The 25,925-nt window shown below is 63.4% G+C and overlaps 1 protein-coding gene across 4 annotated transcripts in view; it reads left to right on the top strand.

Moving 5' to 3' along the window:
* HDLBP (high density lipoprotein binding protein) overlaps positions 1 to 11,272 on the top strand; it is a 57,947-nt gene extending 46,675 nt beyond the window's left edge. For all 4 annotated transcript variants that reach the window (XM_052637172.1, XM_052637174.1, XM_052637173.1 and 1 more), the window contains 12 exons: positions 2,090 to 2,308; positions 5,172 to 5,393; positions 5,481 to 5,699; positions 6,074 to 6,212; positions 7,095 to 7,249; positions 7,958 to 8,062; positions 8,231 to 8,365; positions 9,272 to 9,415; positions 9,986 to 10,171; positions 10,465 to 10,581; positions 10,683 to 10,811; positions 10,901 to 11,272. In XM_052637172.1, coding sequence (XP_052493132.1) covers positions 2,090 to 2,308; positions 5,172 to 5,393; positions 5,481 to 5,699; positions 6,074 to 6,212; positions 7,095 to 7,249; positions 7,958 to 8,062; positions 8,231 to 8,365; positions 9,272 to 9,415; positions 9,986 to 10,171; positions 10,465 to 10,581; positions 10,683 to 10,811; positions 10,901 to 10,987 — 1,857 coding nt within the window. In that variant the 3' untranslated portion in view covers positions 10,988 to 11,272. The remainder of the gene's footprint in view (positions 1 to 2,089; positions 2,309 to 5,171; positions 5,394 to 5,480; positions 5,700 to 6,073; positions 6,213 to 7,094; positions 7,250 to 7,957; positions 8,063 to 8,230; positions 8,366 to 9,271; positions 9,416 to 9,985; positions 10,172 to 10,464; positions 10,582 to 10,682; positions 10,812 to 10,900) is intronic.
* The last annotated feature ends 14,653 nt before the right edge of the window (positions 11,273 to 25,925 follow it).

Here is a 25,925-nt window from a genome sequence, read left to right as displayed (position 1 = left end):
GCCACCTGTCCCCGGCCCTGGGGAACCCGCACTTTCTTTCTCTTTGGGGGGTGTTTTGAGAGAGTAAAAGGCAAGAAATGGCCGGTGTAGAGTGCAGTTTGCATTGTAACGTGTGACTGCTCCTCAGGGGTCCCCGCCACAGCACCCTTGTGGGTCCAGTGCACGCGCTGTCCTTCTCCACACACCCTTGCCCCCCGCGCCCCGTTCTCTTGGTGACGCCCAGCAGCGTGCTGGGGGCTGTTGCTGTCTCTCGGCTCTGTGCCAGCTGTCTCATTTCCTTTGGCCTTCTTTTGACCGGGGTTTCGTGGCTCCATTTCCCTGCTTTGGGCCTGTGACCAGGGTTTCGTGGCTCCGTTTACCCCTTTGGGCCTGTGACTGGCGTTTCATGGCTCCACCCCTGCTTTGGGCCTGTGACAGGGTTTCGTGGCTCAGTTTTCCCCTTTCGGCCTGTGACCTGTGTTTCATGGCTCCGTTTCCCCCTTTGGGCCTGTCTGTTTCCCTGTTTGATGTCAGGGGCTGCTTCAGGGGTTGGGGCATCTGGCTGGCTCAGTGCTGCTTGGAATGCAGGGTAAGGGCCTGAGAACGGTGGGCCCGCAGCCGCTGTGCTGTCAACACATTGCAAGCCCCACACACTTCCTTAACCTTTCTGTTTAAATGTCCAGTTACCTTTTAGAAGGTTCAAACAAGAAAAAGTCAGGCCGCACGTACTTAGCACGTACACGAGCCTTCTGTGCCAGCCGTTCGTGCCTCCCTTCCCCAGCCCATGCAGCCCCTGACCCTTCGCTGGCCCCACGGTTGGCCTTTGCAGACTGTCATGTAGCTGGAGTGGCGTGTGGTCCTTTCTCACTTGGTGATGAGATGGGTTGTGTGGTGTGAGGAGGGCGTGTTTCTGTAAGGGGCATCCTCCACAGCAGCTGCACCACCTCACGTCCCCAGCAGCCTCCACACCTCGGGCTGCTGGGTTTCGCTCTGTCCTTTGCCTGCGTGTCTCCCAATGTGGTCCACGAGACAGCTGGTGTCACCCTGCGAGTTTGCTCTTCTGGCTTGTCTGATGATGACGCCAGTCTTCTAGCAAGTTCTGATGTGTCTTAGTGTCATTTCACTCATGTTTCTTTGCTTGGAGTTCCTCAGACTTCTTGTATATGTGAGTTTAGCGTTGTCCTGAAATGTAGAAAGATCTGGGGACTTCCCTGGCGGCGCTAAGACCGCACGTCAAGCAGAGAGGGGGCAGGGCCGGTCCTGGGCGGGGGCGGGGCACTGTTGATAAGCTCCCACATGCTGAGCAGGATGGCCAAAAAAGAAAATCCAGCCAAAGAAACAAATAGCTCCTAGTGTTTATGCCACTTTCCATATGTCGTCCTCACCGCTTAAGTTCAGTTTCAGCCCTTTGTTGTTATGCTTGACACGGTCAGCCTTGCTTTTGGCTTCTGGACCATGTGCAGTGTAGTGGAAACACCTGCTTCAGGGTCCTGGGCCGCTGGCTCTCACATCTGCCTCGTTTCGGGCTGTTTTCCATCATTCGTTCCCATGATGGCACGTGTTTTCTCATTTCTTTGCATGCCCAGTTTTTCTGCTTGTTGTTTGTTTTTATCGGATGCCAAATGTTATGAAGTTTACTTTGGTGTATAGTAGGTATTTTCTGTGTTCCTGTAATGGATCTTCAAGCTTTGTTATTTCACAGCACTTTGCTCCTTTTGGGCTTGCTGTCTAGACTTGTCAGGTGGGGTCACAGTGCTGAGTCGAGAGCCAGTGGCTTCTGCAGCGCAGCCAGGCTCCCTGCACATCCCACCATGAGCCTGCGGTACTCTGGCTGCCCGCCCCCTGAGCGTCCCGCCGTGAGCCTGCGGCGCTCCCTGGACGGTTGGCGCTGCGTCCTTGGTGTGGGACTTGGCCGGGAGCAGGGCCAGGTGCGGCCTGCTGGCTCCTCCTCCAGCATCTCGCCACTGTGCCCGGTGGAGGAGGGTGCAGTCCTGCCTTGACTCAGGGCGGGGTCCTGGCTTACAGGGCGCTTGGGCAGGCTGGCCCTGGGGCTCTGCGGCGGGCCTGCCCTTCGGGCCACACAGGCCTTCTCCCTCATGTTGGATTCCAGGCCAACATCGCCGAGGTGGAGGTGTCCATCCCCGCGCGACTGCACAACTCGCTCATCGGCACCAAGGGCCGCCTCATCCGCTCCATCATGGAGGAGTGCGGCGGCGTCCACATCCACTTCCCTGTGGAGGGCTCGGGCAGCGACACCGTGGTCATCAGGGGCCCGTCCTCGGACGTGGAGAAGGCCCGGAAGCAGCTGCTGCACCTGGCAGAGGAGAAGGTGAGCGCCGGTCGGGGTGGTCTGTGCTCACGTCCCGCTGGAGGCCCTGCACAGCCTGTCTCTGCGGCAGGTTAGAGCACATCTGTGCACACGCATGTGTCTCCTGAAGGGCCTCTCCAGGCCGGATACCTGCATGTTCAGTGGAGAAAATTAATTTGCTGCTGGGCTTGTTACGTGGGGCTTTTTCCTCCTAAGCATGCTTTGCATACAGGAAGTCTCCGTGCGTGGTTCTGGGTTAGCAGGCCTGCATTCATGGGACCCCCCACTCAGGAACGCCCTTTGACAGGCGCCGCTTCCCATGGGCCTCCACTGATCCAGTCGCTCCGCCCCTTTGTCACAGCGCCCCTGCGGCTGTTTCTGGCCTCCGCTGTCTCAGCGGCGCGACGGGGTGACTGCCGCGAGACAGCTCAGGGCCCTCAGCATTGTGCTTGTTGAAACTGCTCTGGCTCCTCCAGGCTCTCTGCCTTCCCATGTGCACTGGAACCAGCCTGTCAGTCTCTTGGGGAAAGTCTGTCTTGGATCCCAGCTGGAGCCGTGTTGAGTCTGAAGATGAGATGCCGGAGGACTGCCACCCCGACAGTTTGGAGCCCTCCAAGGGTTTACACCGCTTGGTTTTCACTGGCGCTTTGTCATTCTTAGCGTGAACATCTTGTTCACCGTGTTTGGCCCGTGGCTTTTTGATTTTTAGTGAGATTATGAATGGCACTGTTTTACCCGTCTCCATTTATCGCGCGTATAGGAGCAGACGAGAGCCTTGCGTTCGGGCCGTGCTTCTGGTCGACAGCCCGCTCATTAGTGGCAGCACCTTTCTTGTGGACTCTGGCGAGCTTTCTGTGTGACACACACTGTGTGTGGATGGGCAGCTGCAGCTCTTTCTCGCTGGCACGTCACCCGCGCGCGTCTTCTTTCACAGGGCCACTCACGCTTCCTGTGTGCTGCTGGGCAGCGCGACGAGCAGACAGCCTGGCCGGCTGTGGCGCGGGGCGGGCTGGGTCTTTGGCAGCTCTTCCAGCTGAGGAAGTTCCCTTCTGTGCTGGGTTTGCAGAGAGTTTTTATCAGGAATAGGTGTGGGATCTGTTGAGATGCTTGCTTGGTTTTTCTTTCTCTAGTATAAATGCAAGGTTGATTTAGTGTTTGACCACCCTTGAAGTTTCTGGGGTGGGCCCACTTGGTAATGATGTATCCTTTTATCACATTGCAGGGATGGGCTCCCTGACTCGTTCAGTTCAGTCGCTCAGTCGTGTCCGACTCTTTGCGACCCCATGAACGGCAGCACGCCAGGCCTCCCTGTCCATCACCATCTCCCGAAGTTCACTCAGACTCAGGTCCATCGAGTCTGTGCTGCCATCCAGCCATCTCATCTTCTGTCGTCCCCTTCTCCTCCTGCCCCCAGTCCCTCCCAGCATCAGAGTCTTTTCCAATGAGTCAACTCTTCGCATGAGGTGGCCAAAGTACTGGGAGCTTCAGCTTTAGCATCATTCCTTCCAAAGAAATTCCAGGGCCGATCTCCTTCAGAATGGACTGGTTGGATCTCCTTGCAGTCCAAGGGACTCTCAATAGTCTTCTCCAACACCACAGTTCAAAAGCATCAATTCTTTGGCGCTCAGCCTTCTTCACAGTCCAACTCTCACACCCATACATGACCACAGGAAAAACCATAGCCTTGACTAGACGGACCTTAGTCGGCAAAGTAATGTCTCTGCTTTTGAATATGCTATCTAGGTTGGTCATAACTTTTCTTCCAAGGAGTAAGCGTCTTTTAATTTCGTGGCTGCAATCACTATCTGCAGTGATTTTGGAGCCCCGAAAAATAAAGTCTGACACTGTTTCCCCATCTATTTGCCATGAAGTGATGGGACCGGATGCCATGATCTTCATTTTCTGAATGTTGAGCTTTAAGCCAGCTTTTTCACTCTCCACTTTCATCAAGAGGCTTTTTAGTTCTTCTTCACTTTCTGCCATAAGGGTGGTGTCATCTGCATATCTGTGGTTATTGATATTTCTCCGGCAGTCTTGATTCCAGCTTGTGTTTCTTCCAGTCCAGCATTTCTCATGATGTACTCTGCATATAAGTTAAATAAGCAGGGTGACAATCTACAGCCTTGACGTACTCCTTTTCCTATTTGGAACCAGTCTGTTGTTCCATGTCCAGTTTTAACTGTTGCTTCCTGACCTGCATATAGGTTTCTCAAGAGGCAGGCCAGCTGGTCTGGTATTCCCATCTCTCTCAGAATTTTTCAGTTTATTAGTTTTTTTAAATGCTGCTGTTTGAGTGTCTGAAAAGTTGAAGATTTTCAGCGGTGTTTGTGAAACCAGCACTTATAGACAACAATTCAGTTATTTGATGTTCAGCTTGGGGGCTGGTTTCACAACAAGAGAAAGGAGAGAGTGCCCAGTGTGGGCTTGTCTGCCTGGGGGTGTGTCCCCTTGAGTTCTGCAGACCCCCTGCCAGAGGATCGCTCAGCGAGGTCACTGGGCCGGGGCCTCTGCTGGGCTCCGGTTTCATGGTGAGATACGGCCTTGCTTGGCTGGGCGGTCTCTGACCTGGGGGCATGGGTCCCCTGGAGCCCTGGAGTGAGCACTGGACGAGGCACTGTCCCCGGGGCCGGGCGGCGTGGGGGTGCCCGGGCCTGGAGAGGTGGGGACGCTTACAGAGGCGCAGGCTGCCGCCGGGGGCAGGACTGGGGCTCTCGTTCACGGAGGGAAGGGAGCGCGCGTGCCGCCCGGCCTGGGGTCCGTGGTGAGGCCCGAACAGCCCCGTTTGGAAGGTCGTTGGCGGCAGTGTGAGGAGACCTTCCTCGTCCCGCTGTCCCGGGGGCGCATAGGTGGCGCCAGGCCAACGAAGCTGGATTGGTTTCTGCAGCAAACCAAGAGCTTCACAGTTGACATCCGCGCCAAGCCTGAGTATCACAAGTTCCTCATCGGCAAAGGGGGCGGGAAAATCCGCAAGGTGCGGGACAGCACCGGGGCGCGCATCGTCTTCCCGGCGGCCGAGGACCGCGAGCAGGACCTGATCACCATCATCGGGAAGGAGGATGCCGTCAGGGAGGCCCAGCGGGAGCTGGAGGCCCTCATCCAGAACCTGGTGAGCCAGGCGGGCGGGCGGGGCTGGCCCTGGGCTGCGGGAGGCGGGTGAGCAGGAGCTCCTGCTGAACCCTTCCCAACCCCCCAGGACAACGTGGTTGAAGACTGCATGCTGGTGGACCCCAAGCACCACCGCCACTTCGTCATCCGGAGAGGCCAGGTGCTGCGGGAGATCGCCGAGGAGTATGGCGGGGTGATGGTCAGCTTCCCGCGCTCCGGCACGCAGAGCGACAAGGTCACCCTCAAGGGCGCCAAGGACTGCGTGGAGGCGGCCAAGAAGCGCATCCAGGAGATCATCGAGGACCTGGTGGGCCCCGGGTGGCGGGCTTGGGCCGGCAGGCGGCAGCTCCCTGCCAACAGCAGCGAGGACCTGCTGGGCCCCGGGTGGCGGGCCTGGGCCGGCAGGCGGCGGCTCCCTGCCGACAGCAGAGGGCTTCGCAGGCCCAGCCCCCCACCTGCGCCGCCCCCTCCCCTCCCCGGTGGGGAGCCAGACCCGGGGAAAGGCGCAGCAGGGCAGACCGCACGCAGCCTCTGAGGGTCCCTGGCGGGGCGGCGGGGCGGCAGGGCGGGGGCATTGCGACCAGTGGCCTTGGAGGGCATAGGCAGAAGTGGTGTGGACGTGAACTTGGCCAAGCGGCCGACCTTGGCTTCACTTGTCCTTCCTGCTCTGTCTTCTTCCAGGAGGCCCAGGTGACCATGGAGTGCACCATACCCCAGAAGTTCCACCGATCGGTCATGGGCCCCAAAGGCTCCAAGATCCAGCAGATCACCCGGGACTATAACGTCCAAATTAAATTCCCAGACAGAGAGGAGAACCCAGGTGGGTCCCGGCTGGGGTAGGTGGGGGCTGTCGGCTGTCCGGGGCCTTCCAGAGGCTCGGGGTCGCTCTGGTCTGTCGGAGTAGGCTGTGTCCTGGTTGCAGGGAGATGAAGGGCCCTTCGGATGTCCTCAGGGTTCCCAGCGGCTAGTGACCTGGCCCGGGAGAGCTGAGTGCTGGTAGCCTCCCACGCGGGAGGAAGTGAATCTCCTATCTTCCTGAGAAGAGCTTGGGCTACAAGTTCAACCATCTTTCTTGCATTTATCTTTCACACTCGAACGTTTACTCTCCAATTTTGAAACAACTTCACATTAAAGAAGAATTGGACGGGATGACGTAGAGATACATCTGCATTCACCGCCTGGCTTACACACGGCATGCTTGTTCTTTCTGAGTCATCTGAGTGTCCGCTCCAGGCCCACGCCTCAGCCACGTGGCTTCCTCGCGAGGACGAGGCCTTTCAGGGGCATCAGGGTGCCTGGCTTGCGCGGCCCGTGCGCTCGGAGCCGTATGCCCCTATGTCCTCTCGCAGGCTTGCCCCAGCCCCGCCCGGTCGCGGCTGCCTTGGGCGGTGCGTCTGTGTTCTCTCTCCTGGACGCTGTCTTGCTCCATGAGTGTTCTTCGGCCTGGTTCTTGTGTGGCCTGACTGGACCACGCCAGCTGCTTTCAGCCCCAGCGTGCTTCCACTTTGCTTGCTGTGCTGTGTTCTCAAGCCGCCTCCGCCCGGCGGTGGTCTCCTCCCTTCTCGGGCACGGCGGGTCCTGCCCCGCCCCCCCTGCAGCCCCTGAGGCAGGTGTGGAGGCCTGGCCCCCCGTCCTCCCGAGGCGCCTTGGGGGTTCTGGGCCCTGGGTGCGCGCGGCCTGAGCTGCCCCTCTGTGTCCCTAGGGCACAGCGTGGAGCCTGCTGTCCACGAGAACGGCGAGGACGCCGCGGAGGGGAGAGAGGGCAAGGAGGCCGAGCCCGGCTCCCCCAGGAGGTGCGACATCATCCTCATTTCCGGCCGGAAGGAGAAGTGCGAGGCGGCCAAGGAAGCCCTGGAGGTGGGCTTGGACCCTACCCAGCCCCGCCCCCGGCCCTCAGCAGGGAGCGGGTGCAGATCTGAGACCTGAGCACCGGGGCTCGCATTAGGGGCAGAGCTGCCGGCCTGGAGCCACGGACAGGCAGAGCTGGTGGGGCTCGGGCACCGTCCTGCCCCCCAGCCCCCAGTGTGCAGGGTCCCGAGGAGCAGCACTCAGCCCCACCGCAGCGGGCAGGATGGGGGTCCTGTCGTGATGCGGGAGCAAGCGGGAGACAGACGGGTCCCAAGGCGAGCAGGCTGCAGAGACGACAGGGGCCGTCAGCGCTGCCCCAGGAGGGGGCCGTGGTCCCGGGCGGAGTCCCGTCGCTCTGACCTTCTCTAGGGTCTCTGAGGCAGGATTGGGGTGCGCGTCTGCGTGGCCCCAGCCCCTCTGTGGGCTCCTAGACCCCAAGGCCCTGGGCTTGCACAGCTCTGCTCCTCCTAGGGGCTTTCCTGTGTCCCCTCATGTGGAGAGTGGCGCTCTGCCCAGCTGGGGCAGCATGGAAGGTTTTAGAGGGCGCCTCATCCCCACAGGCTCTTCCCCTGTGTCCCTGGAAGCTGGGCAGCATGGAAGGTTCTACAGAGCACGCCATCCCCACGGGGTCTTCCCCTGTGCCCCTGGAAGGCCTGCTGCTGAGCCCACGAGCTTCCTACCCCCACCTTCAGGCCTGACCCCAGCCGTGTCCTGCAGGCGCTGGTTCCTGTCACCATTGAAGTGGAGGTGCCCTTTGACCTTCACCGCTACATCATCGGCCAGAAGGGAAGCGGGATACGCAAGATGATGGACGAGTTTGAGGTAAAGCCGCTCTGCAGGTCGTTTCCCCGGAGGCCAGGTGCTGGGAGGGGGTGCCGTGCTCCTGCCTGCTCCGTGAGCCGAGCCCTTCCCCCCACCCTCCCCGTCCCGAGGCCGAGCTGTGTCCCCATGGACGCCCTCTGTAGCAGGCCTGCCTCCGTCTCCACGCAGGTGAACATTCACGTCCCGGCGCCTGAGCTGCAGTCTGACATCATCGCCATCACGGGCCTGGCTGCGAACCTGGACCGGGCCAAGGCGGGGCTGCTGGAGCGGGTGAAGGAGCTGCAGGCTGAGCAGGAGGACCGGGTGAGGGCCGGGCGTCCTGGGGCCGAGCCCCTCAGCACCTAGGCCGCCTCTCAGCCAGGGGGTCGGGTGGCAGAGACGGTGCCGGCTGACCCTGCGTCGCAGCCCAGGGTCCCGCGAGCCGGGAGCTCCTATTGGGGGTGGTGTCGGGGGCCTGGCGCTCTTTTACGAAGACAGGAACAGTTGGCCTTTGTGTCGTTACCTGTGTCTTAAATAAACATGAAGACCTTTGCCAGCCTTCCAGGGAGGGTTCAGCTGGGAAGGCCTGGGGGCCAGTGCCAGAGGAGACCCCCAGTGTGTGCCCATGGTCCCGGGCAGGCCCCGCCAGCACCCTGGGTGCTCTGTCCTTGCTGACAGGGACACGAGAAGCCGCCGTGCCTCTGGAGCTGGGCGGGCACTGTGCAACCCGAAGCCCCTTGTGGATAGTATGGGGGTGACGGGAGCTTACACGCCTCAGGTCGGCCTCGAACACGGTGCCGGCCTTGGGGTCCCCTCTCTGCCCAGGGCCCAGCCTGAGCCTCTCGCTATGGATGTCCTTTCACATTTTTGTTCCCTTTTGTGGGTCTGCTGTTCTTGTTTGGTTGGGGATTTGGCCTGCTGGCATCCCACCACCCTGAAAGTCCAGCTCTCTGCACACTCGCTCGTCCGTCTGCGTCTCAAGCTCAGGAGGTGGAGCCGGGCGGGCGCTGTGCCTGGTCCGCCTGAAGGCCTGTGCTCGCGGTAGCGGCGTCCTCGGGCCCTCGGTTCGGTTGCTGAGGGGCAGGCCGCAGAGCTCAGCTGCAAAGCCGGGCCTCGTTGTTGGTGCAGAGTGGCGCGATGCCCGCGGGCAGAGGATGGAGGGGCGCGGCGGCGATGGTGAGAGCCGGGTTGGAAGCGCTCCTGCCTCACTGCGCCTTGTCTCGTTGGCAGGCTTTACGGAGCTTTAAGCTGAGTGTCACTGTGGACCCTAAATACCACCCCAAGATCATCGGGAGGAAGGGGGCGGTGATCACCCAGATCCGCCTGGAGCACGATGTGAACATCCAGTTTCCTGATAAGGACGACGGGAGCCAGGTAGGGGGCTGGGGGCCTGCCCTGCTGTGGCCTGGCGTCTGCTCTCTCCTGGGCAGCTCTCAGTTCCTGCTTCTGTCTAGCGCCCGGATGTTCATTGTTGTGCTTGGGTCCTTGGCATTGCGGCGTGTCCTCCAGGTTGTAGTATTTTGTCCTGTTCTGAGGGTCAGGGCCTCGAGCTGGAGTTTCTTGTCTCCTCCTTTTTGCTTTGAGTGCCCCCTTCCTCTGCTGGTATTTTCGGGTCTGGCGTCTTCAGCGTTTGCTGAGGGTGGGGTGCCAGCCGCGGCGTCTGCGCCTTCTCTCCAGACCTCAGTCTCCAGCAGGAGGGCTTTCCCTGCGCCCTGGCCATCCAGCGTCTGCTCGTCTGTGCCCATGCCCTCAGCCCGTGGTGGCGACTGTCCTCGGGGAGGTGGGGGTGCTGCCAGCCTGCTGGGCCGCCGGTCTCCCCGTCAGGCACAATGTCCGCGCTTGGCCCTCAGCCCGCCGTGAGCAGCTGCTCCTTGTGGCGCGTGCCCCTGGTGCTCGCGGTCAGGTGTCCCTAGGGTGCCTTCTTCTGACCGGATCCTCTCTCAGCCCCAGGACCAAATCACCATCACAGGCTACGAGAAGAACACGGAGGCTGCCCGGGACGCCATCCTGAAGATCGTGGGTGAGCTTGAACAGATGGTTTCTGAGGACGTCCCGCTAGACCACCGCGTTCACGCCCGCATCATCGGTGCCCGTGGCAAAGCCATCCGCAAAATCATGGATGAGTTCAAGGTGAGTCCCCAAGCTGAGCCTGGAGTGCGGCTCGCCCTCAGAGCAGGTGGGGGGATGGGCTGCACACCCCAAACCATCGGAGACCCGAGGCTCAGGTGGTGAGGTGCTGTGGGCTCACAGCGGAGACTGCTGACACTGCTGGGCAGTGAGTGGCGGGTGGCTCTGTGTCCGGAGGAGCGTGAGCTCTGAACACCAGGCGCACACGGGGCGAGGGGACCCCCACTAGAAGAGGGCCGTTGGCACACGCACAGCGGGGCCCTGGCCCACCCGGGCTCTGTGTGGACTCCTTCCAGGTGGACATCCGCTTCCCGCAGAGTGGGGCGCCCGACCCCAACTGCGTGACCGTGACGGGGCTCCCGGAGAACGTGGAGGAAGCCATCGACCACATCCTCAACCTGGAGGAGGAATACGTGAGTTCTGCAGGGGCGGCTGGCCCCAACAGGCCAGGGTGATGGGCCCCCGGGCCGGGGCAGGCTCCCCTGCCGCAGACTGACGCCGCCTGTGCCCACAGCTGGCCGACGTGGTGGACAGCGAGGCGCTGCAGCTGTACATGAAGCCCCCTGCCCACGAGGAGTCCAAGGCGCCGTCCAAGGGCTTTGTTGTTCGCGACGCCCCCTGGACTGCCAGCAGCAGCGAGAAGGTGAGGCCTTGCCCCCGGCGTCCCGTGCTCGTGCTGTCCCGGGTGCTGCTGTGGGGCGGCCGTCCCTGAAGCCGCGTGCTCCCCCACAGGCGCCCGACATGAGCAGCTCCGAGGAGTTCCCCAGCTTCGGGGCTCAGGTGGCCCCCAAAACCCTCCCGTGGGGCCCCAAGCGATAATGGCCGAGGAGCAGCACCCGCCCCGCGAGGGTCCGTCTCACTCTGACCCGGCGGCCGGACCCTGCGCACGTGTCGATCCCGCCCGCCCTGAGGTCTCACAGCGAAGCCGGCAGCCCCGGCCCGGCCCTGCGCTCGGCACCTCGTGAACACTAAGGAGGCCGTAGTTCGGAGTCACCCCGCCCACCGGCCAAGCTCCCGCCTGCCGGGAGAGCCCGCAGCTGCGGCCGCACCTGCTTCCTGTCATGACCTCAGGAAATAAATTTCCTTGACTTTATAAAAGCCAAACGTTTGCCCTCATCCTTTCCCACCTCCCTCTCCCCTGCCTGGCGCAGACGTCCTCCTGGAGGACCACCTGCTTCTTCAGCTGCTGGAAAGCCCACAGACCCTGACCCCGGGGTCGGGGGGAGGCCCCACGTGCTCACTGGCCCAAGTGAGAGCCCAGGGCCGCCCGAGGACCAGGCCGGTGGGGAGGGGGGGTGGCTCTCAGAAGGCCTGGTCTCCCCGTCGGGCCTCCACCCCAGACCACCCAGCCCCGCAGGCAGAGCCGAGGCCGCCGGGCAGGGCTCTGAGGAACACAGGTGGGGGTGAGGGAGCTGGGTGCCCCACTCCTCCACTGAGGCCCCCCCTCCCCGCAGCTGGCCTGCTTGTTCTTCTGCACCACCTTCAGCTCCCCCGTCCCCACCAGCCCCCCCTCCACCTCCCACCCGGCCCCCCGGCCCACTGGGTTCTGCTGTTCACTGTGGCCTCGGGGCCACGCCCTCCCCAACCCCTGCAGTCCAGAGTGGGGAGTGCACAGGCCACCCCCAGGCGTCCTCAGACGCATGTACCAGAGGTAAGCAGTCGGCCCTGGGGTGCAGAGGCTGTCCCAGCCAGCAGAGGACTGGATCCTTCTCGGGAGTCTGGTGGGGTGGTCTGGGCGGCGGCCCCAGGTCTCCGCAGGGCAGGGTGCTTGGTGAAGGGGAACGTGGGGCCCTGGGCTGTCTGTCCCCTGGAGGTGATGGGCCACTGAGTTGTCCGGTCCCTGGTCCCCGACCTGGAGAAGCTGGCCGTGTCCTCGGGAGAGTCACCACTGCTTGGCCCACCTCCTCCCCCACCCCCACCCCACGGGAGGCTTTTCTCTCAGTTTATTAGCTCAGGCTCAGGCGCCTTGACTGCGATTCCTGAACAGACCGAGTAGTCTGCCCACTGCAAGCCCCCGCTGGCCCACACGGCCTTGAACATGCCCGTCCGTAGGCGGGGCTGACGGGGTGTGTGTGCGGCCCCAGACGAGGTGGAGCCGACGGCCGGGGAAGACGGAAGGGTGCCCTCCTGCCTCCCCCGGGGGGCCTGTGCCCGAGAGCCTCTCCGCTGTCCGTAGGGTCTCGAGGCCTCCCCCCGGTCAGCTCCTGCCCGCTGCCGCTCTGACTCCTGGGGAGTCTGCCCACAGCTCCCTGCGTCCTTCCTGCAAGGTCCTCTGCCGCCTCCACCCTGCCCTCCCCAAAGGGACCTTTTTAAATTCCCATGAGAGACTTCGCACATGTGCGCTCGTTGCAAACCCCAGCCTTCACTGTGTCTGTGCTGGTGGTGGTTGAAGGTCATGCGGTGACTGCCCCGCCCTGTGCCCTGCGGCCTCCGGGCCTGCAAGCACCTGACGGCCCGGGGCGTGTCTGTCTCCTCTTCGGATGTGTTCCGTGTCACATGTGTCCGTAGCTACCATCCATCCCTTGGCCTTAACTTTGAAATCTGGAGATTATATGCAAACATATGTGAAGGCTCGTGAATATGGATGACACTGGAATTTTATAAATTCTAAAATAAAACCCAAACTGGATACAGTGTGCTGAGACTCGTCTTATCACACCCTGCCGAGCTCAGTCTCAGGGAACCAGGCGTGTGTGGCATGCTCTGAAGGGTCACTGGGCACCCACAGATGCTTGGTGCAGCCCCCCAGCTGGCACAGGGTTCTCAGCCCTGAATCCACAGCCTCACAGGAGCCAGGGCGCTGGGAGGCGTCACTGTTGGGGGCAGACGGTGACCCAACACCTTCCAGGGCACCAGGGGGTGGGGACGAGAGTTTGATGGCAGCCAGGCAGGATGGCCCAGTGGTCTTCATTTGGGGCATCACAGCACAGTGCTGCCAGGAAGGCTCATGGTGGTGTGCCCCGTGGAAGAGGCCACGCCTGGGGGTCCCGCCCCTGAGGCCAGGGTGTGACCACTCCAGGCGGGAAAGGAAGGCGGCGCGGGCAGGCCCTGCCAGGCACCGCACCCCAGTGACCAGGGCTGTGTCTTTGTATGAATGCTGGTTATGCTGGTGTGCTCACTTCATGCAAGCCCAAGATTTCTTATGTCTCCATAAGTTTACTTTTAAAAGTTTGAAACAACAAAATCAACCATCTGGGAGGAAACACCTGTGGATCTTGTAACAAGGACACGGTGCGCACAGCCCCACCGCCCACAAGCAGAAGGACGGCTCATTTTCTGGATGGTGGGTGAGCAGGCAGCTGCCCCTCAGTCTCAACCCCCCCGGTCAAGAAATCCTTGGTGCTGCCTGAGGCCCGGATCTGTGGGTTTTATAAAGGCGTCAACTGGCAGTTCTGGGGAGAAGCTTGGCGGACTGCAGTGCATCCAAGCAGTTTAAAACCACGTGTTCTTTTTGACCGTGCTGTGCACCTCAAGGAGCGCTCCCGAGGGAGTCAAAAGTGGGCACTGTCTCCTGGCGTCTATGCCGCGGGGCTTGCAGCCACAGAGCAGAGGACAGGGAGCAGCCGGCGAGGCTGGGGGTGCTGTGTGGTCGGAGCTCAGAGGAGGCAGACACAGGGTGCTCACAAAGGCGGGTGGTGGGTGACGTCCAGCTGCAGGCACCGTGGAGCTCCCTGCCCTGAAGATGGCCCCATGCAGACAGACGGGAAGGCTCGGAGAAGGAGAGCCACCAAGTGTCACGGGAGTGAATGTCCTTTCCTCCGCTTGCTTCAAAGTTCAGTCTCCCTCCAAACCTTCCCCATTGAGGCACTCCCCACCCTGAGGCTGCTGCTGGCCCCAGGCTTGTGGGAGCCAGGTGCTGCCACGGGAAGCGCTGAAAGGGCTGCTCGGAGGCTGTGGACAGGCTGGAAGGAAAATGCACCCGAGCAGTGAGGGGACGAAACTGCAGGGGCCCCGGGGCAGGGTGAGCAGACTCAGCTGTGGCTCAGAACAGACTGGTTTGGGGTTGCCAGCTGGGGTATGTGAAGGGCAGGCCAGACCCCGCCTGAACTGAGTAAGAAGCGGCAGGGCTGGCTGGAGAGGGGACACCACCATTTGAGGGGCTGCAGGTACAGGGAGGGCCATACGGAGGACCCCAAGTCCACCAGCTTGAGGGGAGATGAGCCCCATCCAGGGCCGATGGGGGCGGACGTGTGAAGCCTGTGGAGGACACCTCCTGTGCCTGCGAGGCCAGGGAGGGGGTAGGGGGGCAGGCAAAGGCGGGGGAGGCCAGTGAAGGGCGGGGGCACAATGTGAGGGGAGGCAGCACCTCAGCTATGGAGCCATCCTGCCCGGGTGAGGGGGGAGGTGAGGCTGGGCTTGGCGGGAGATGGCAGGGAAAGCTGCCCCTGGGCACCACGTGCCCACCTTCCAGGTGCCCCGGCTGGAGACAGCGGGCCATGGGGCCAACCCATGCCAGGGCCTGGGAGGCAGAGGGGCCGGGACGGGGGCAGTGGCCTCTGAGGTGGGAAGCCTTTGACAGCATCACCCCCTACCCCTCCTCCAGGGCCCTCAGCCGCCTCCTGTGGGGTGAGCTGTGATTCCAGCTCCTGGCAACCTAGGCTCTGGGCCCAGACTCGTCTCTGAGCCCAAGGCTTGGTTCTCTTTTGCTACAGATGTTCCAAGAAGAGCCTGTTTTCAGGAAAGATCAGAGGAGGAGGATCGTGATTAGGCTCTGACCGTGAATTGGCTCTGACCGTGATTAGGCAGAGTGCGGGCAGGGCTGGGGGTGGGGGCTCACCTAGTTCTCAGCCAGCGTCCCCTTGGCGTGGTAGTACTTCCGCTTCACCTGATCGCCACAGATTCAGGGATGTCGGTTTCCACGAGGTCGAGGAGCCACCTGCAGAACACCACGTGCTGGGTGGGAGCAGAGTTGTTGGGGGGGGCCACGCACCCCCACCCCTTGGCACAAGTGCCAGAGTGGGGCCAGAGGTGGGCAAGGGCTCCGCAGGCGTGGGCTGAGCCGGACAGCAAGCATCAGCGCAGGAAAGGAAACTCCGGAAGAGGCAGAGGCCGCAAGGCAGACCACCCCAGCTTCCACGGACCCTGCAGTGCCCAGGGCCCCCTGGACAGAGGCCAGGCCGGGAGGCGAAGACGCAGAGGGCCACCGTCTGCCCGCGGGGGTAGAGCAGGGGCGCCGGCCCCGCGGCCTCAGCCACGCCCACCCCGAGGACCATGCGCTGACCTTGGGTGGAGCCCTGGGGTGGGAGCGGGGCCCAGCATCCTGCGGGCCTCGGCACCTCGAACACCGTGACGAAGGCCGAACAGATGGCCCTAGAGTCCAGTAGGTCCGGGAATAATGTCCATCATCCTCCCAGAAGGCCTGGTACCTGCGGGAGCCAAGCGGTGGTGGGGGGCAGGCTGAGGTGCCAACGCCCTTCTCAGCCTGCCGCCCGCTCCCCGCCGCCGGGCTCAGCCCGCGGGCGCCGAGAGCGCCGTCCCTGCCCCGGCTGATCCCCTCCGGCATTGCAGCTCCGGAGGCGGGACTGAGGGGCGCCAGGCCCTCCCAGCCTGGCCCCTTCGAATGCCGCCCCGCCCCTCCCCTCCTGCAAGAGCCCCGGCGCCGCCCCGCCCCGCCCGGCGCCGCCCCGCCCCGCCCCGCCCGGCGCCGCCCCGCCCCGCCCGGCGCCGCCCCGCCCCGCCCCGCCCGGCGCCGCCCCGCCCCGCCCGGCGCCGCCCCGCCCCGCCCGGCGCCGCCCCGCCCCGCCCCGCCCCGCCCCTCTCGATGCCGCCCCGCCCCTCCAGTGGGAGCCCCGCCCCCGGCGGCCTCACCTGCACCGGCGGCTGCTCACAGCGCTGAAGGCGGGCGGGGTGGCGCCAGCGTGAAGCCGGCGAAGCGGCCGCAGGTCGCTGGCCTGGCTCCACTGGTAGTGGGCGCGCGGCAGGAAGTAGGCTGAGAAGGCCAGCAGGAACGCCCAGGCCGCCGGCGAGTGAGCGCGGGGCCGCGCGCCCCGGCCGGCCCGCTCTCCCGGCTGATGCCCGCCAGGTGCGGGATGCCTCCTGCATGCGGAACCAGATGCCCATGCCCAGCGCGCGCTCGGCCACCGGGCGGATGAACTGGCGCGCGTCCAGGTGGATCTCCACCCAATCGCTGAGCAGCGCGAAGAGCAGCGCGAGCGGGCAGGCGGCCCCGAAGGTGGCAACGAAGCCAAACTGCAGGACTGCGGGGATAAGGGTCACCGCCAGGCCCTCCGGTGGCCACGGCGCGCGACCCTGACTTCCGCGCGCCCGGTTTCATCCGGCGATAAGGACCACGCGCACCTGCGGCCAGTGGCCAGACACTGCCCACCGCAAACCCTTCACCGCGCCCTTCAGGGAGGCAGGGGGGCCACCCCTGCTGCGCCCACAGTCCCTGCTTCTACTCATCCCACAGGCTCCAAGGCATGGCCCCCTTCTCCAGGAAGCCTCCCTGGAATGCTCTCACAGAGCTGGGTGCGTTTCTGGCCCGTCCCGGGCCTCCCCCTGCGGCCTGTGGTCTGGAACTTGTAACTGTCCTTCCCAGTGCCACGCCCTCCCTTCGGACTCGCGTTAAGATTCTGGGAAGGGGCTCCTTGAGAGGGGCTCCTTGCTCTTATGCAAGATTCCTAAGGAGACCCTGGGGCCCAGCGGCCTTTCGTCCAGTGGTCACCCGCTCATGGTATCATGAAGAAGCACGTTCCTCCCTGTGTGCCTTCTGCCCTCTTCATCCGCAGAACAAAGCCACTGGCATCACCCCTGTTGCTCTGGCCGCCAGGGGCTCAGAGCAATGCCTTGCTCAGATGCAGCACTTTTGACTGTGCTGCAGTCCTCCCCTCTGTCATCAAACAGAAGGGCCGCATGAGGCGCAGACCCTGGCCTCAAAAAGTGCAGCCACCCCATCCATGCGGGGGATAAGCCCCAAACACAGGCCCCCTCCTGGCAAGGGCACTGGAGGGTCCAGCGGAGTGTGGGCATTGAAAAGCTGTCCAGAGAAGCCCAGCTCCCCAGTGCCGCCTCCGTGCAGCCTCGCCCCGGCCTGAGCACCCTCGCTGCTCTCCTCACACCCTGCACGGGGCTCTGGCCCCGGCATTCGGGGGCGGGAGGAGATGAAGGCCACTCCAAGCGAGTCCCGTCGGGTGCCCCAGGTCCTCTCTGAGTCCCTGGACCTGGGGCACTGAGCCTCCCGCCCTCAGCCAGCCCTTCTTGAGTGCTCCCAGCTGTGGCCCCCCACCGTTCGTTTCCTGATCTCTCCAGGCCCGGCTCTATCAGGGACCCCCTGTCATACCCATCCTTACATTGTGTTTCGAGGCAGCTGCAGACAGGAATGCTGAGTCTGGGAGGCCCCTTGGTGGTGCAGTTACCCTTCCCCACGTCGCTGGGGGTCATGGCCCCTACCGTGGCCCCTGCCTATCTTGAGGTACCTGTCAAACAGGCCCTGGAATGGCAAAAGCTGGTAGTCCACCTCCCAGGGCCCCTGGCCGGCCTCCAGGGAAACCCCTGCCTTCCTCTTCTGGGAGCGGAGCTGGAACCCTTGCCAGCAGCCTTTGGCTTCCTAGAGACAGAAACACCAGGAAGACGGCCCTGTCCTGAGCCCGCCCCTGGGGCCCAGGGTGGGCAGAGCCTTCTGCACCCGCGTCCCCCTGGTGGGGCAGCGTGCCAGCCTCCTAAGCTCCCTGAGGCAAGTCAGCGCTGCTCAGAGGAGGCGGTAGGAGCTACGTCAGGGAGGGAGCAGATGAGGACCCCAGGACATGAATGTGTGGGCGCTTCACTGCCCACACTTGCACTCGTCTGGCTACACCCTGTCTGCTGTAATCTTGAGTTCAGCTTCCCAGCCCCTCCTGCTCTGAGAGTCAGGGCCACACCACAGAGGGCATGTGGCTGGGCCAACGTCTGACAGCCGTGGTTTGTGGTGCCCGGGAGTCTCCAGGGAGATGAGGTGTGCAGGGGCTGGTGAGGGTATAGCTTCGGTCCAGCCTTGGGCTGGATGTGAGGCCACCCCTGGGCAGGTCAGTGCAAGGGCTCTGGCCTGGGCGGGGGGGTGGGGGGTTGGTCTCAGTTGCCTTGATTGCAGCCACAGTGGTGCCAGTGGGTGGAACCAGGGGATGGGACCCCAGTGTCCCCATTAAGGGCACCGGAAGCCTGGGGCCTCCCCTTGCTCCTCCCTCCCCAAAGAATGCCTGGCCCAGCCCCAGTGGGCTACAGACAGGATGGACCAGTGGTTGGGGCAGTGCCCAGGAACCCAGGCCTTCTGCCCTCCAGAGGCAGCCCCATGGCAAGAGACCCCAGGGAGCACCTGCAGCAGCGACACAGGGTGGGGGCGTCAGAGAGCCTGTGGGCCGGTAGCTGGGTGGAGCCTCCTGTGCACGTGCCCGAGTCGCTGGGGTCCAGGTGGGCTGGACCTGCCTTCCCCACAACCTCTTCTCCCAGGGGGGCTGGCTATCCCAGCCACTCCCGGGTCCCACGGTCCCTGGATGCTTTCCGGGCAGGTGGGGTGGGGTGGGAGACTCACCCTGGGGAGTGTAGGGACAGGAATCTCCTGCACGGTGTTGATGACCTGCTTGCCCACCATGATGACCAGGAGCTCCTGGGCCAGCTCGGCGAGGCAGCCCCCAGCTTCACACTGCGGCACCCGCCCTTCAGGTTAGCTTGTGGGAGGGACCAGCCTCAAGGCACCTGTCCTTTTCCAGGCCTCCAAAGTGGCCCCTGCCACGCCCTCACATTCCTTTCAGACAGGCCAGGGGCACCTTGAGGCCTGCAGAGACCTTCCTTCTCTTCCTTCTGTCAGGCGGGTAGAAGCGGGAGAAGGAGTCCAAAATGGTGGTGGCCACAGACGAGGAAGGGAAAAGCCCGCGGAAATGGAACAAAAGAAGGTCCGAGGAGTGAGGACCTCAGGGAAAATGAGCACCACGCCTGGCTGGCCCAATCAACCTAGGACAGGCCCAGGGAGAGAGAAACATAGAAACAGAGGAGCCGGAGCCAGCTCGCTCTCTCCCGCGCGCCGGGGCGCTCTTCTCCTCGTGTCCCTAGATTGGCGTGCCCTCACGCCTCGAAGATGGATTTTCCTGCTCTCTTCTAAATAAAATAGAGCTGTAACACTGATTTGTCTAAGAACTATAACACGGTCCATTCGAGACCTGAGAGCTATAACACAATCTATCCAAGACCCGAGAGCTGTGACTCGCCGAGGGGGCTTTAACGTCCGTCACTCCAGATCTTTGTTGTGACGAGACAAAGAATCAAAGAACATACACTCGCGTGACACTTCCCCATCCTGACCTCACTCAGGCCCCCGCAGTCTTCCCCAGGTCCAGCAGGCAGATGTTATGGGACATCAGAGGCATGGCCGTGTGGCACCCTGGGCTCTTTGGGGAACCATGTGGAGTCACATGGGGTTGACCCTAGCCTGTGGATCCGGGGCAGACCCAGGATGCAGGCAGGCCTCACCAAGCAGGGACCTGATGACTCCCGTGAGAGGCGGGTCCCAGGGCTCTTGGGGGAACCTGTGGGACGACATGCCTTGCGCTGGGTTTAAGCTAGAGGGTTTTGTCCTGAGCTCTTGGGACATCAGCCCACACTGCAAGGAGAGGAGAATCTGCCTAAAGAATCTGCCTGAAAATACAGCCAGTGCTAGGGAAAGCAGTGCAAAATTGTTCAAATGCCTCGTTCCAGCCATCCCTGAACTCACAGAGTCTCCTGTATTTTCAATAGAGGAGCCCACAAAACCGCATTTTTTGCTGGAACCATTTTGAGTTGGGAACTTTTCCTGTTGATAACTGCAGGCTGCCTGCCTGCTGTGTGCCATGCGCAGTCCTGCCCTGAGTTTCAGCCCATCTGCCCTGTCTCCCCAACATGTGAACCTGGAGAGGGTTCCTTAGGGACAACCCCTTTGCAGGGAGCTGTCAGACTGGGTCACACTCTAACCCATGGAAAGTTGCTGTTCTCCCTCCTCCTCCAAAAATGGGAGCAGAGGGACTTTCAGGGGAGGTGTTCCACGGCAACTCCTGGACCCCTACCTGTGCCTGCTTGGCCCTCAGCCAGGAAGGGACCAGATGGTCATTTTGAGAGTTTGTCTACAACGTCTCAGGCTGGTTGGGGCAGGGTTGAGCTCACAAGCCCACAGCGTTGACCCCCCCCACTCGAGTGCTCCTAGCACCTCCTTCTGCACAGCCCCTGCCCTCTGCGTGCTTCCCAGGGTGACATCCGCACCCGTGAACTGATCCCGGGCCTCTCTCTGGGGTCTGCTCTTGGGGACCCCGCACAACAGCGAGGCTTCATCCTGCAGGAAACCAGCTTCCGCTATCCAGAAAACAGCTTCCCTGTCTCTCAAAGCTGCAGGAGAGCCTGCTTGTGCTGACAGGCGGCGGGGGCGCCTTAGGGAGAAGCCCCGTGGGGGGCCGTCAGCCTCTGCACCTCCAGCTTGCTGACCGAGCTTGCGGCAGCGACGGCGGCTCATGGCCCATGCCAGTGACTGCGGCTGGGTTCGGGTGCGAATCGGGTGCCAACGGGGACAGGCGGATTGTGAATTTCTGTGGACAGCTGTCTGAGTGGGGTCTGGTGAGGGGCACCGCCGGCTCTCCGTGCTCACCTCCTCGTTGGGGACCCCGAGCCAAGGTGTAGCAGTTGCCGGGGTAGCTGCCGAACCTGGGGGGAGCCAAGCCTCCGCTCTCGCGGCCGCCCGCGGCCCACCTGGCGGAACCACGAGTAGGGCACGGCGGGCATCGGGGAGCGACCCCTGTGCCAGCCCACCTCCCCCGAGCGTCTGGGCGGTGTCAGGGCCACAGGGGGCGGGGCGAGGGCGTGACCGCCGTGTGAAGCGGGGCCGGGCCACTTGTGGTGGGGCGGGGCCAGGGCTAAGGAGGGGCGGGGCCAGCTGAGAGTGGGCGGGGAAGGGGCGGGCTGAGGCGGGAGTCAGCCGGAAGGAGGCGGGGCCGGGGCGGGCCAGTAGGGAGTGGGCGGGGCTGGGGCGGGCTGAGGTGGATCAGGGTGAGGCCGAGGCAGGCCCGGGAGGGCGTGGGCGGGGCGGGCTAAGGCGGAACGGGGGCGTGGCCAGGGCGTGCCCAGTGGGAGTGGCGCGATGAATGGGCGGGGCTAACTGGGCTGGGCGTGACCTGGGCGGGGACGTGGGCACGGCGGACCCAGATGGGCGTGGTGTGGGCGGGCCGGGCAGGTGTGGCCAGTGCAGGCGCTAACCTGCTCTTGAAGGAAGCGGTGTAGAAGCGGCGAGTAGAAGCTGACCAACTGGAAGATGGACACCCTGCGGGTGAAAGCGCCCTCGGATTCGACCTGGGCGCCCCTCTAGGGCACAGCGGGTGCCTGCGTCAGACACTTCCCCGGCACAGGGAGGGGGGAGAACGGAGCGCGCGTTTCCGAAGCTCTTACTTCAGGAGCTTCTGGAAGCGCTCCGCGGGTAGAGGAGGAGCCGGGCAAGTGCCGGCAAGAATTACTACGATGTGGCTCCGGAAGACGGGCTGGGCACGGGTCTGGGGCACTGGGCGCCGGAGGTGCCTGGTAAGGAGGCACTGAGACGGGGGCGGGCCCCACGAGAGCGGCTGGAGGACACTCCCAGGCCCCGCCGTTGCAGGGACACTGTGAGCGGTTCCCCAGGGCGCTGCCCCTGGCCTCCCGCACGCCGTCCCCCCGCCCTCTGCCTCCATCTCCCCGGGGTGCTCCGGGCTCTGCCTTGTCCCGGGGCCAGGGCTCCAATTCGTGCGGCTCGTGGACGGGTGTATTTGTCCTTCGGAGACGGAAGGAGGTCACAGAAGGGGGCGCCGCGCCCCCGCCGAGGCCCCGCCCACTGCCGTTTAAGGGGCTTCGCGGGGAGAACCGGGCACGTCCCAGCGGCGCCTCGCTCAGATGAGAAACGTGTCGGACTGGCCGGCGCCCAGCGCTCTCAGCGCTCACCCCATCTCGTCAGGACGTGTGCCCGGGCCACGTAGATCTTGGAGAGCATGAGGATGAAGACGAGGTGCACCACGGACCCCGTGAGGCTGGCGATGCACGAAGCCTATGGGGGACGACAGGGTGATGGAGGAGGGAACCAGAGCCCACCACCCAGCCAGCCAGCAAGAGCAGGGATGGAAGCTCACCCAGGCTGTGAGGATGCTGTTGTCCGACCCGGACACCAGCATGGCCGTGATGGCCCGGTACACAGTGATGGGCACCAGGCACAGAGCACCACGGCCACCTGCGGGGCAGCGGGTGCATGAGCCTTGCGGTTGCAGCCTGGCACCCCAGCACCCTCAGGCCACAGCCACATGCTGTCCCACTCCCAGACCAGGCTGTGCGCCCGGCCGCTCCTGGCGGGTTGCTGGGCCGCAGGCGGTGGCCGGCAGGGAGAGGAGGGGAGGGCAGTTCTTTAGAGTTAGAGGTAGGTAACTCAGCGACCTCTGGGCGGCACAGGGGCCTCTGTGCCTTGTTGTCAGCTGACCCCCATCTCACTAGCTGAAACTGGGAATTCTTGAGATCTCCGAGGGGAGTCAGTTGGGAAGTTCCTCTGACTAGAGGGCAAGACAGGCTGAGGGGACCTGTGCTTGAAGGATGCCCCAGGCCCCTGCCCCCACATGGCTGCCTCTTGTGGCCCAGATCGCTAGCTCAGCCCCTGCCTGGTGCCCAGGAACACCGTAGCCTTTCTGAGGACCGCGAGGGCCTCCTGTGTCCCAGAGACAATTTCCCGCCCTGCCCCAGGGCGGGGAGGGGGCGCTACTGCTCAATGAGGACAGCGGCCTGATAGGCAGCGCCCGGCAGCGGGGAGCCTCACCATTGTCAGGACCACCACGGAGCTGGCCAGCACCTGGCACAGGCGGCTCCTCTCGGGGAAGGAGGGCTCATCCTCAGCGGTGGTGGGATTCAGTGTTGTGGGAGCTGAGGCGGAAAACAGGCCAAGGCCTCTCCTGGCGGGGGAGGAGGGGTACTCAGCAGGGTGTGTGCTGGGGGCGCGGCCTCGTCGGGGGACCGCCCACCTCGAGGTCCCCGGCGTGCCAGCAGCCTCAGCGGCAGGCCAGCGGGCCCTCATCCGCTTCCAGGAGCAGCAGGGCCCACAGCACCGGAACAGACTCCAGAAGACCGTGCCTCCACGGTCAGGGAGCCGGCTGGCCTGGGCGGGGCAGCGGGGTTTCTGCGTGCTTGGGACCGGGACCTTTTCTCCCTCCTGCCTGGCCCTCGAGGAATGCCCCCCACCCCAACCCCGTCCGTCGCCTGCCCACCCTTGTACCCTGGAGGCGGTGACCGTCTAGTGTGCAGGAGGCAACGGTGTTGCCCTAGAACCTCCCCCACCCCCGACTCAGGATGAGATGAGCCTGGGGACTCGGCATTGATGCTGCAGTGGGTAACACTTTGGGGCACTGGGTTGGGGGTGACTGTATTTTGCTCATGGGGGCCAGAGGGTGGACTGTAGTGGCTTGAACTGTGCTCCTGAAAAGATACGTCCTCCTGGACATACATTCTGATAGGAAGGCGATCAGAATACAGCCTTCCTTGGAATAAAGGCCTTTGCATGTGTAATTAGGATAAGGAGCCCCTGATGAGAGCACCCAGATTAGGGGGACCTGGAGCCAGCGGCGAGCCCTTGTAGGAGGAGGGGAGACAGACACGGCCTGCACAAAGGGAGAGGCCACGTGAAGACAGGAGAGATGGGAGCGGCGCGGCCACAAGCCAGCGAACGTCGAGTTCCCAGAGCCACCGGACCCGGGGCGGGCACCCCGCACCTTCTCCAGAAGGAGTCAGCTGCCAAGTTCCCAGAGCCCCCGGACTCGGGGCGGGCACCCCGCACCTTCTCCAGAAGGAGTCAGCTGCCGCACCGGCAGTACTGGTCTCTGTCTTCAGAACCGTGAGAAAATCAGTTTGTTGTTTTAACCCCCATTTGTGGTCATTTGTTAGGGCAGACCTAGGCCACTGGCACAGACAGGTTCCCAGCAGGGTGTTGAAGGTGTGTCTGTCTGTGGGTCTGTTCTGGGCCCCCAAGCTCCAGCCCAGGCAGTGTAGGTGCAGGCCTCTCGGCCGCACTCAGGGAAAAGCTGACCCACCCTGGAAGTGTGCAGGCTGACGAAACCCGCAGCCTGAGGACTCTGTGCCTGAGGGCGGCAAGGTTTGTGTGCTCAGGGTGCTGCACTTGACCTTCTTGGCCACCATACCTAATAGCAGGAGTAACAGGAAGAGCTCCCACGGCGTCCACCGTCCAGCTGCTCCGCTGAGCACTGCGGGCTGGGGGCCAGCCGGCCTCAGCCGGTGGGCACACTGCCTCCTGGGTGAGTAACGCACAGGGCGCTCAACCTTGGATGGTGCCAAGCGGGGCTCCCCGGAGGGATGTGGCCGGACCGGGGAGCAGGGGGTTGCCCTCCGCCGTCGCCAGCCCGCCCTCCTCCCTGGACCAGGACGCAGGCGTGGGAGAGCAGCCAGAGGGTCAGACCGGGCAGAGGGGGCACAGCTCCAAGCTGTCTCCACCATGCACGCACCTGCCTTCACCTCAGCCCTGCCCTCTGTCTCCCCACTGTCTTTGCCAGGCCCAGCATTTCTTTGGAAAAATGTATGCAATAATTCTTGAGATAACTTTTTGAAATTTCAGCTTAAAAGCCAAGGTCTGTCATTTGCTTATGATAAGAAGCGTTGACACTCTTGTAAGAAACAAGGGCACGTGCCAATATCACTAACCTAAGGACACACCTGCCCACTTGTGTCGGCCTGGGAGCACACTGGTCTACCTGTCAGTCTTCCAGCCAAGTTCTGGGGCCCTCCGTGACCCCCGAGGGCTGGGGGGGCTCCGTGCTCACCTCTACCCCCAGCTCTGCCCTGGGCCTGGCACCTGGGAGCCCCTCTGACCACACACCCACCTCAGGAGACACGGGGCCAGCCTGCAAGTGGAGGGCAGAGGACGCTTACGTGGGTGTGTCTGAGGACACCATGAGGCTGCCCACCAGGAACACCCGCGTGCCCACCGCTGCCACTGGCAGGAACCAACCTGTGTAGAACCCTCAGGGGAGACACTGGGCTTGCCTCTGGGTGATCTGGGTGGGTCTGGTCTCCAGGGCTGGGCTGAGCCCCAGAGAGGTCTGCACAGCTTCATGACCGGCAGGGAGCCCCGAAGGGGCGGGGTGGGGGCGGGGGTGCAGGGCCTTCCGGGAGGAGGCTGTGAGGCAACGGCCCCCAGGCAGCACTCCTGGCAGCTCTGGGGGGCTCCGTCCCCCTGCCCTCGCCCCTGACTCTGGACCTCTCCCCCTGTTGACCTCGGCAGCTGACCCCCGGGATCCCGTACCTCCCAGAACCCCCTTTCCTGAGCCTCAGTCACTTCATATCACCACGCCAGGGATGAGGCCCCTCCTGGAGAGGCACCCTGCTCAGCGGACTCCAGTCCTGGAGGCTGGGGTCGTTCTTGACGCCTCCGGCTCTGCACCCAGCCTGCCGCGGCCAGGTCCTTCATGAGCGCCCCGTCTGCCTCCCACGGGTCACCCCCAGGCCCGCCCCAGCCTGGCGTCTGGCCTCCCCTGCGTTGGCCAGAGTGACCTCTGAGATGCAAGTCTGTCGAGAACCCAGAGGAGGCCCTACCCATTGTGCCCCAGGGCCCTTGCCCTCCTGGGGCCCTGTCCCCTGCCCGAGTCCACCGTGGCCGTGGGTGGCCTCTGCTCTGTGTCCCCTGGTCAGTGTACAGGGCACGCACAGCTCCCCAGCATGGCTTGCACGCTTGCTGTCCTTGGGGCAAGAAAGGGTTTCAGCAGCTGGGACGGTGGGAGCATGGCTGTGCAGGGCAGGGTAGAGCTGTGAGCAGAGCAAG

This window comes from Budorcas taxicolor, chromosome 3, assembly GCF_023091745.1.
Source record: "Budorcas taxicolor isolate Tak-1 chromosome 3, Takin1.1, whole genome shotgun sequence".
NCBI lineage: Eukaryota > Metazoa > Chordata > Mammalia > Artiodactyla > Bovidae > Budorcas > Budorcas taxicolor.
Note: the sequence above shows the minus strand (reverse complement) of the source record. Positions and strands in the feature narration are given on the sequence as shown.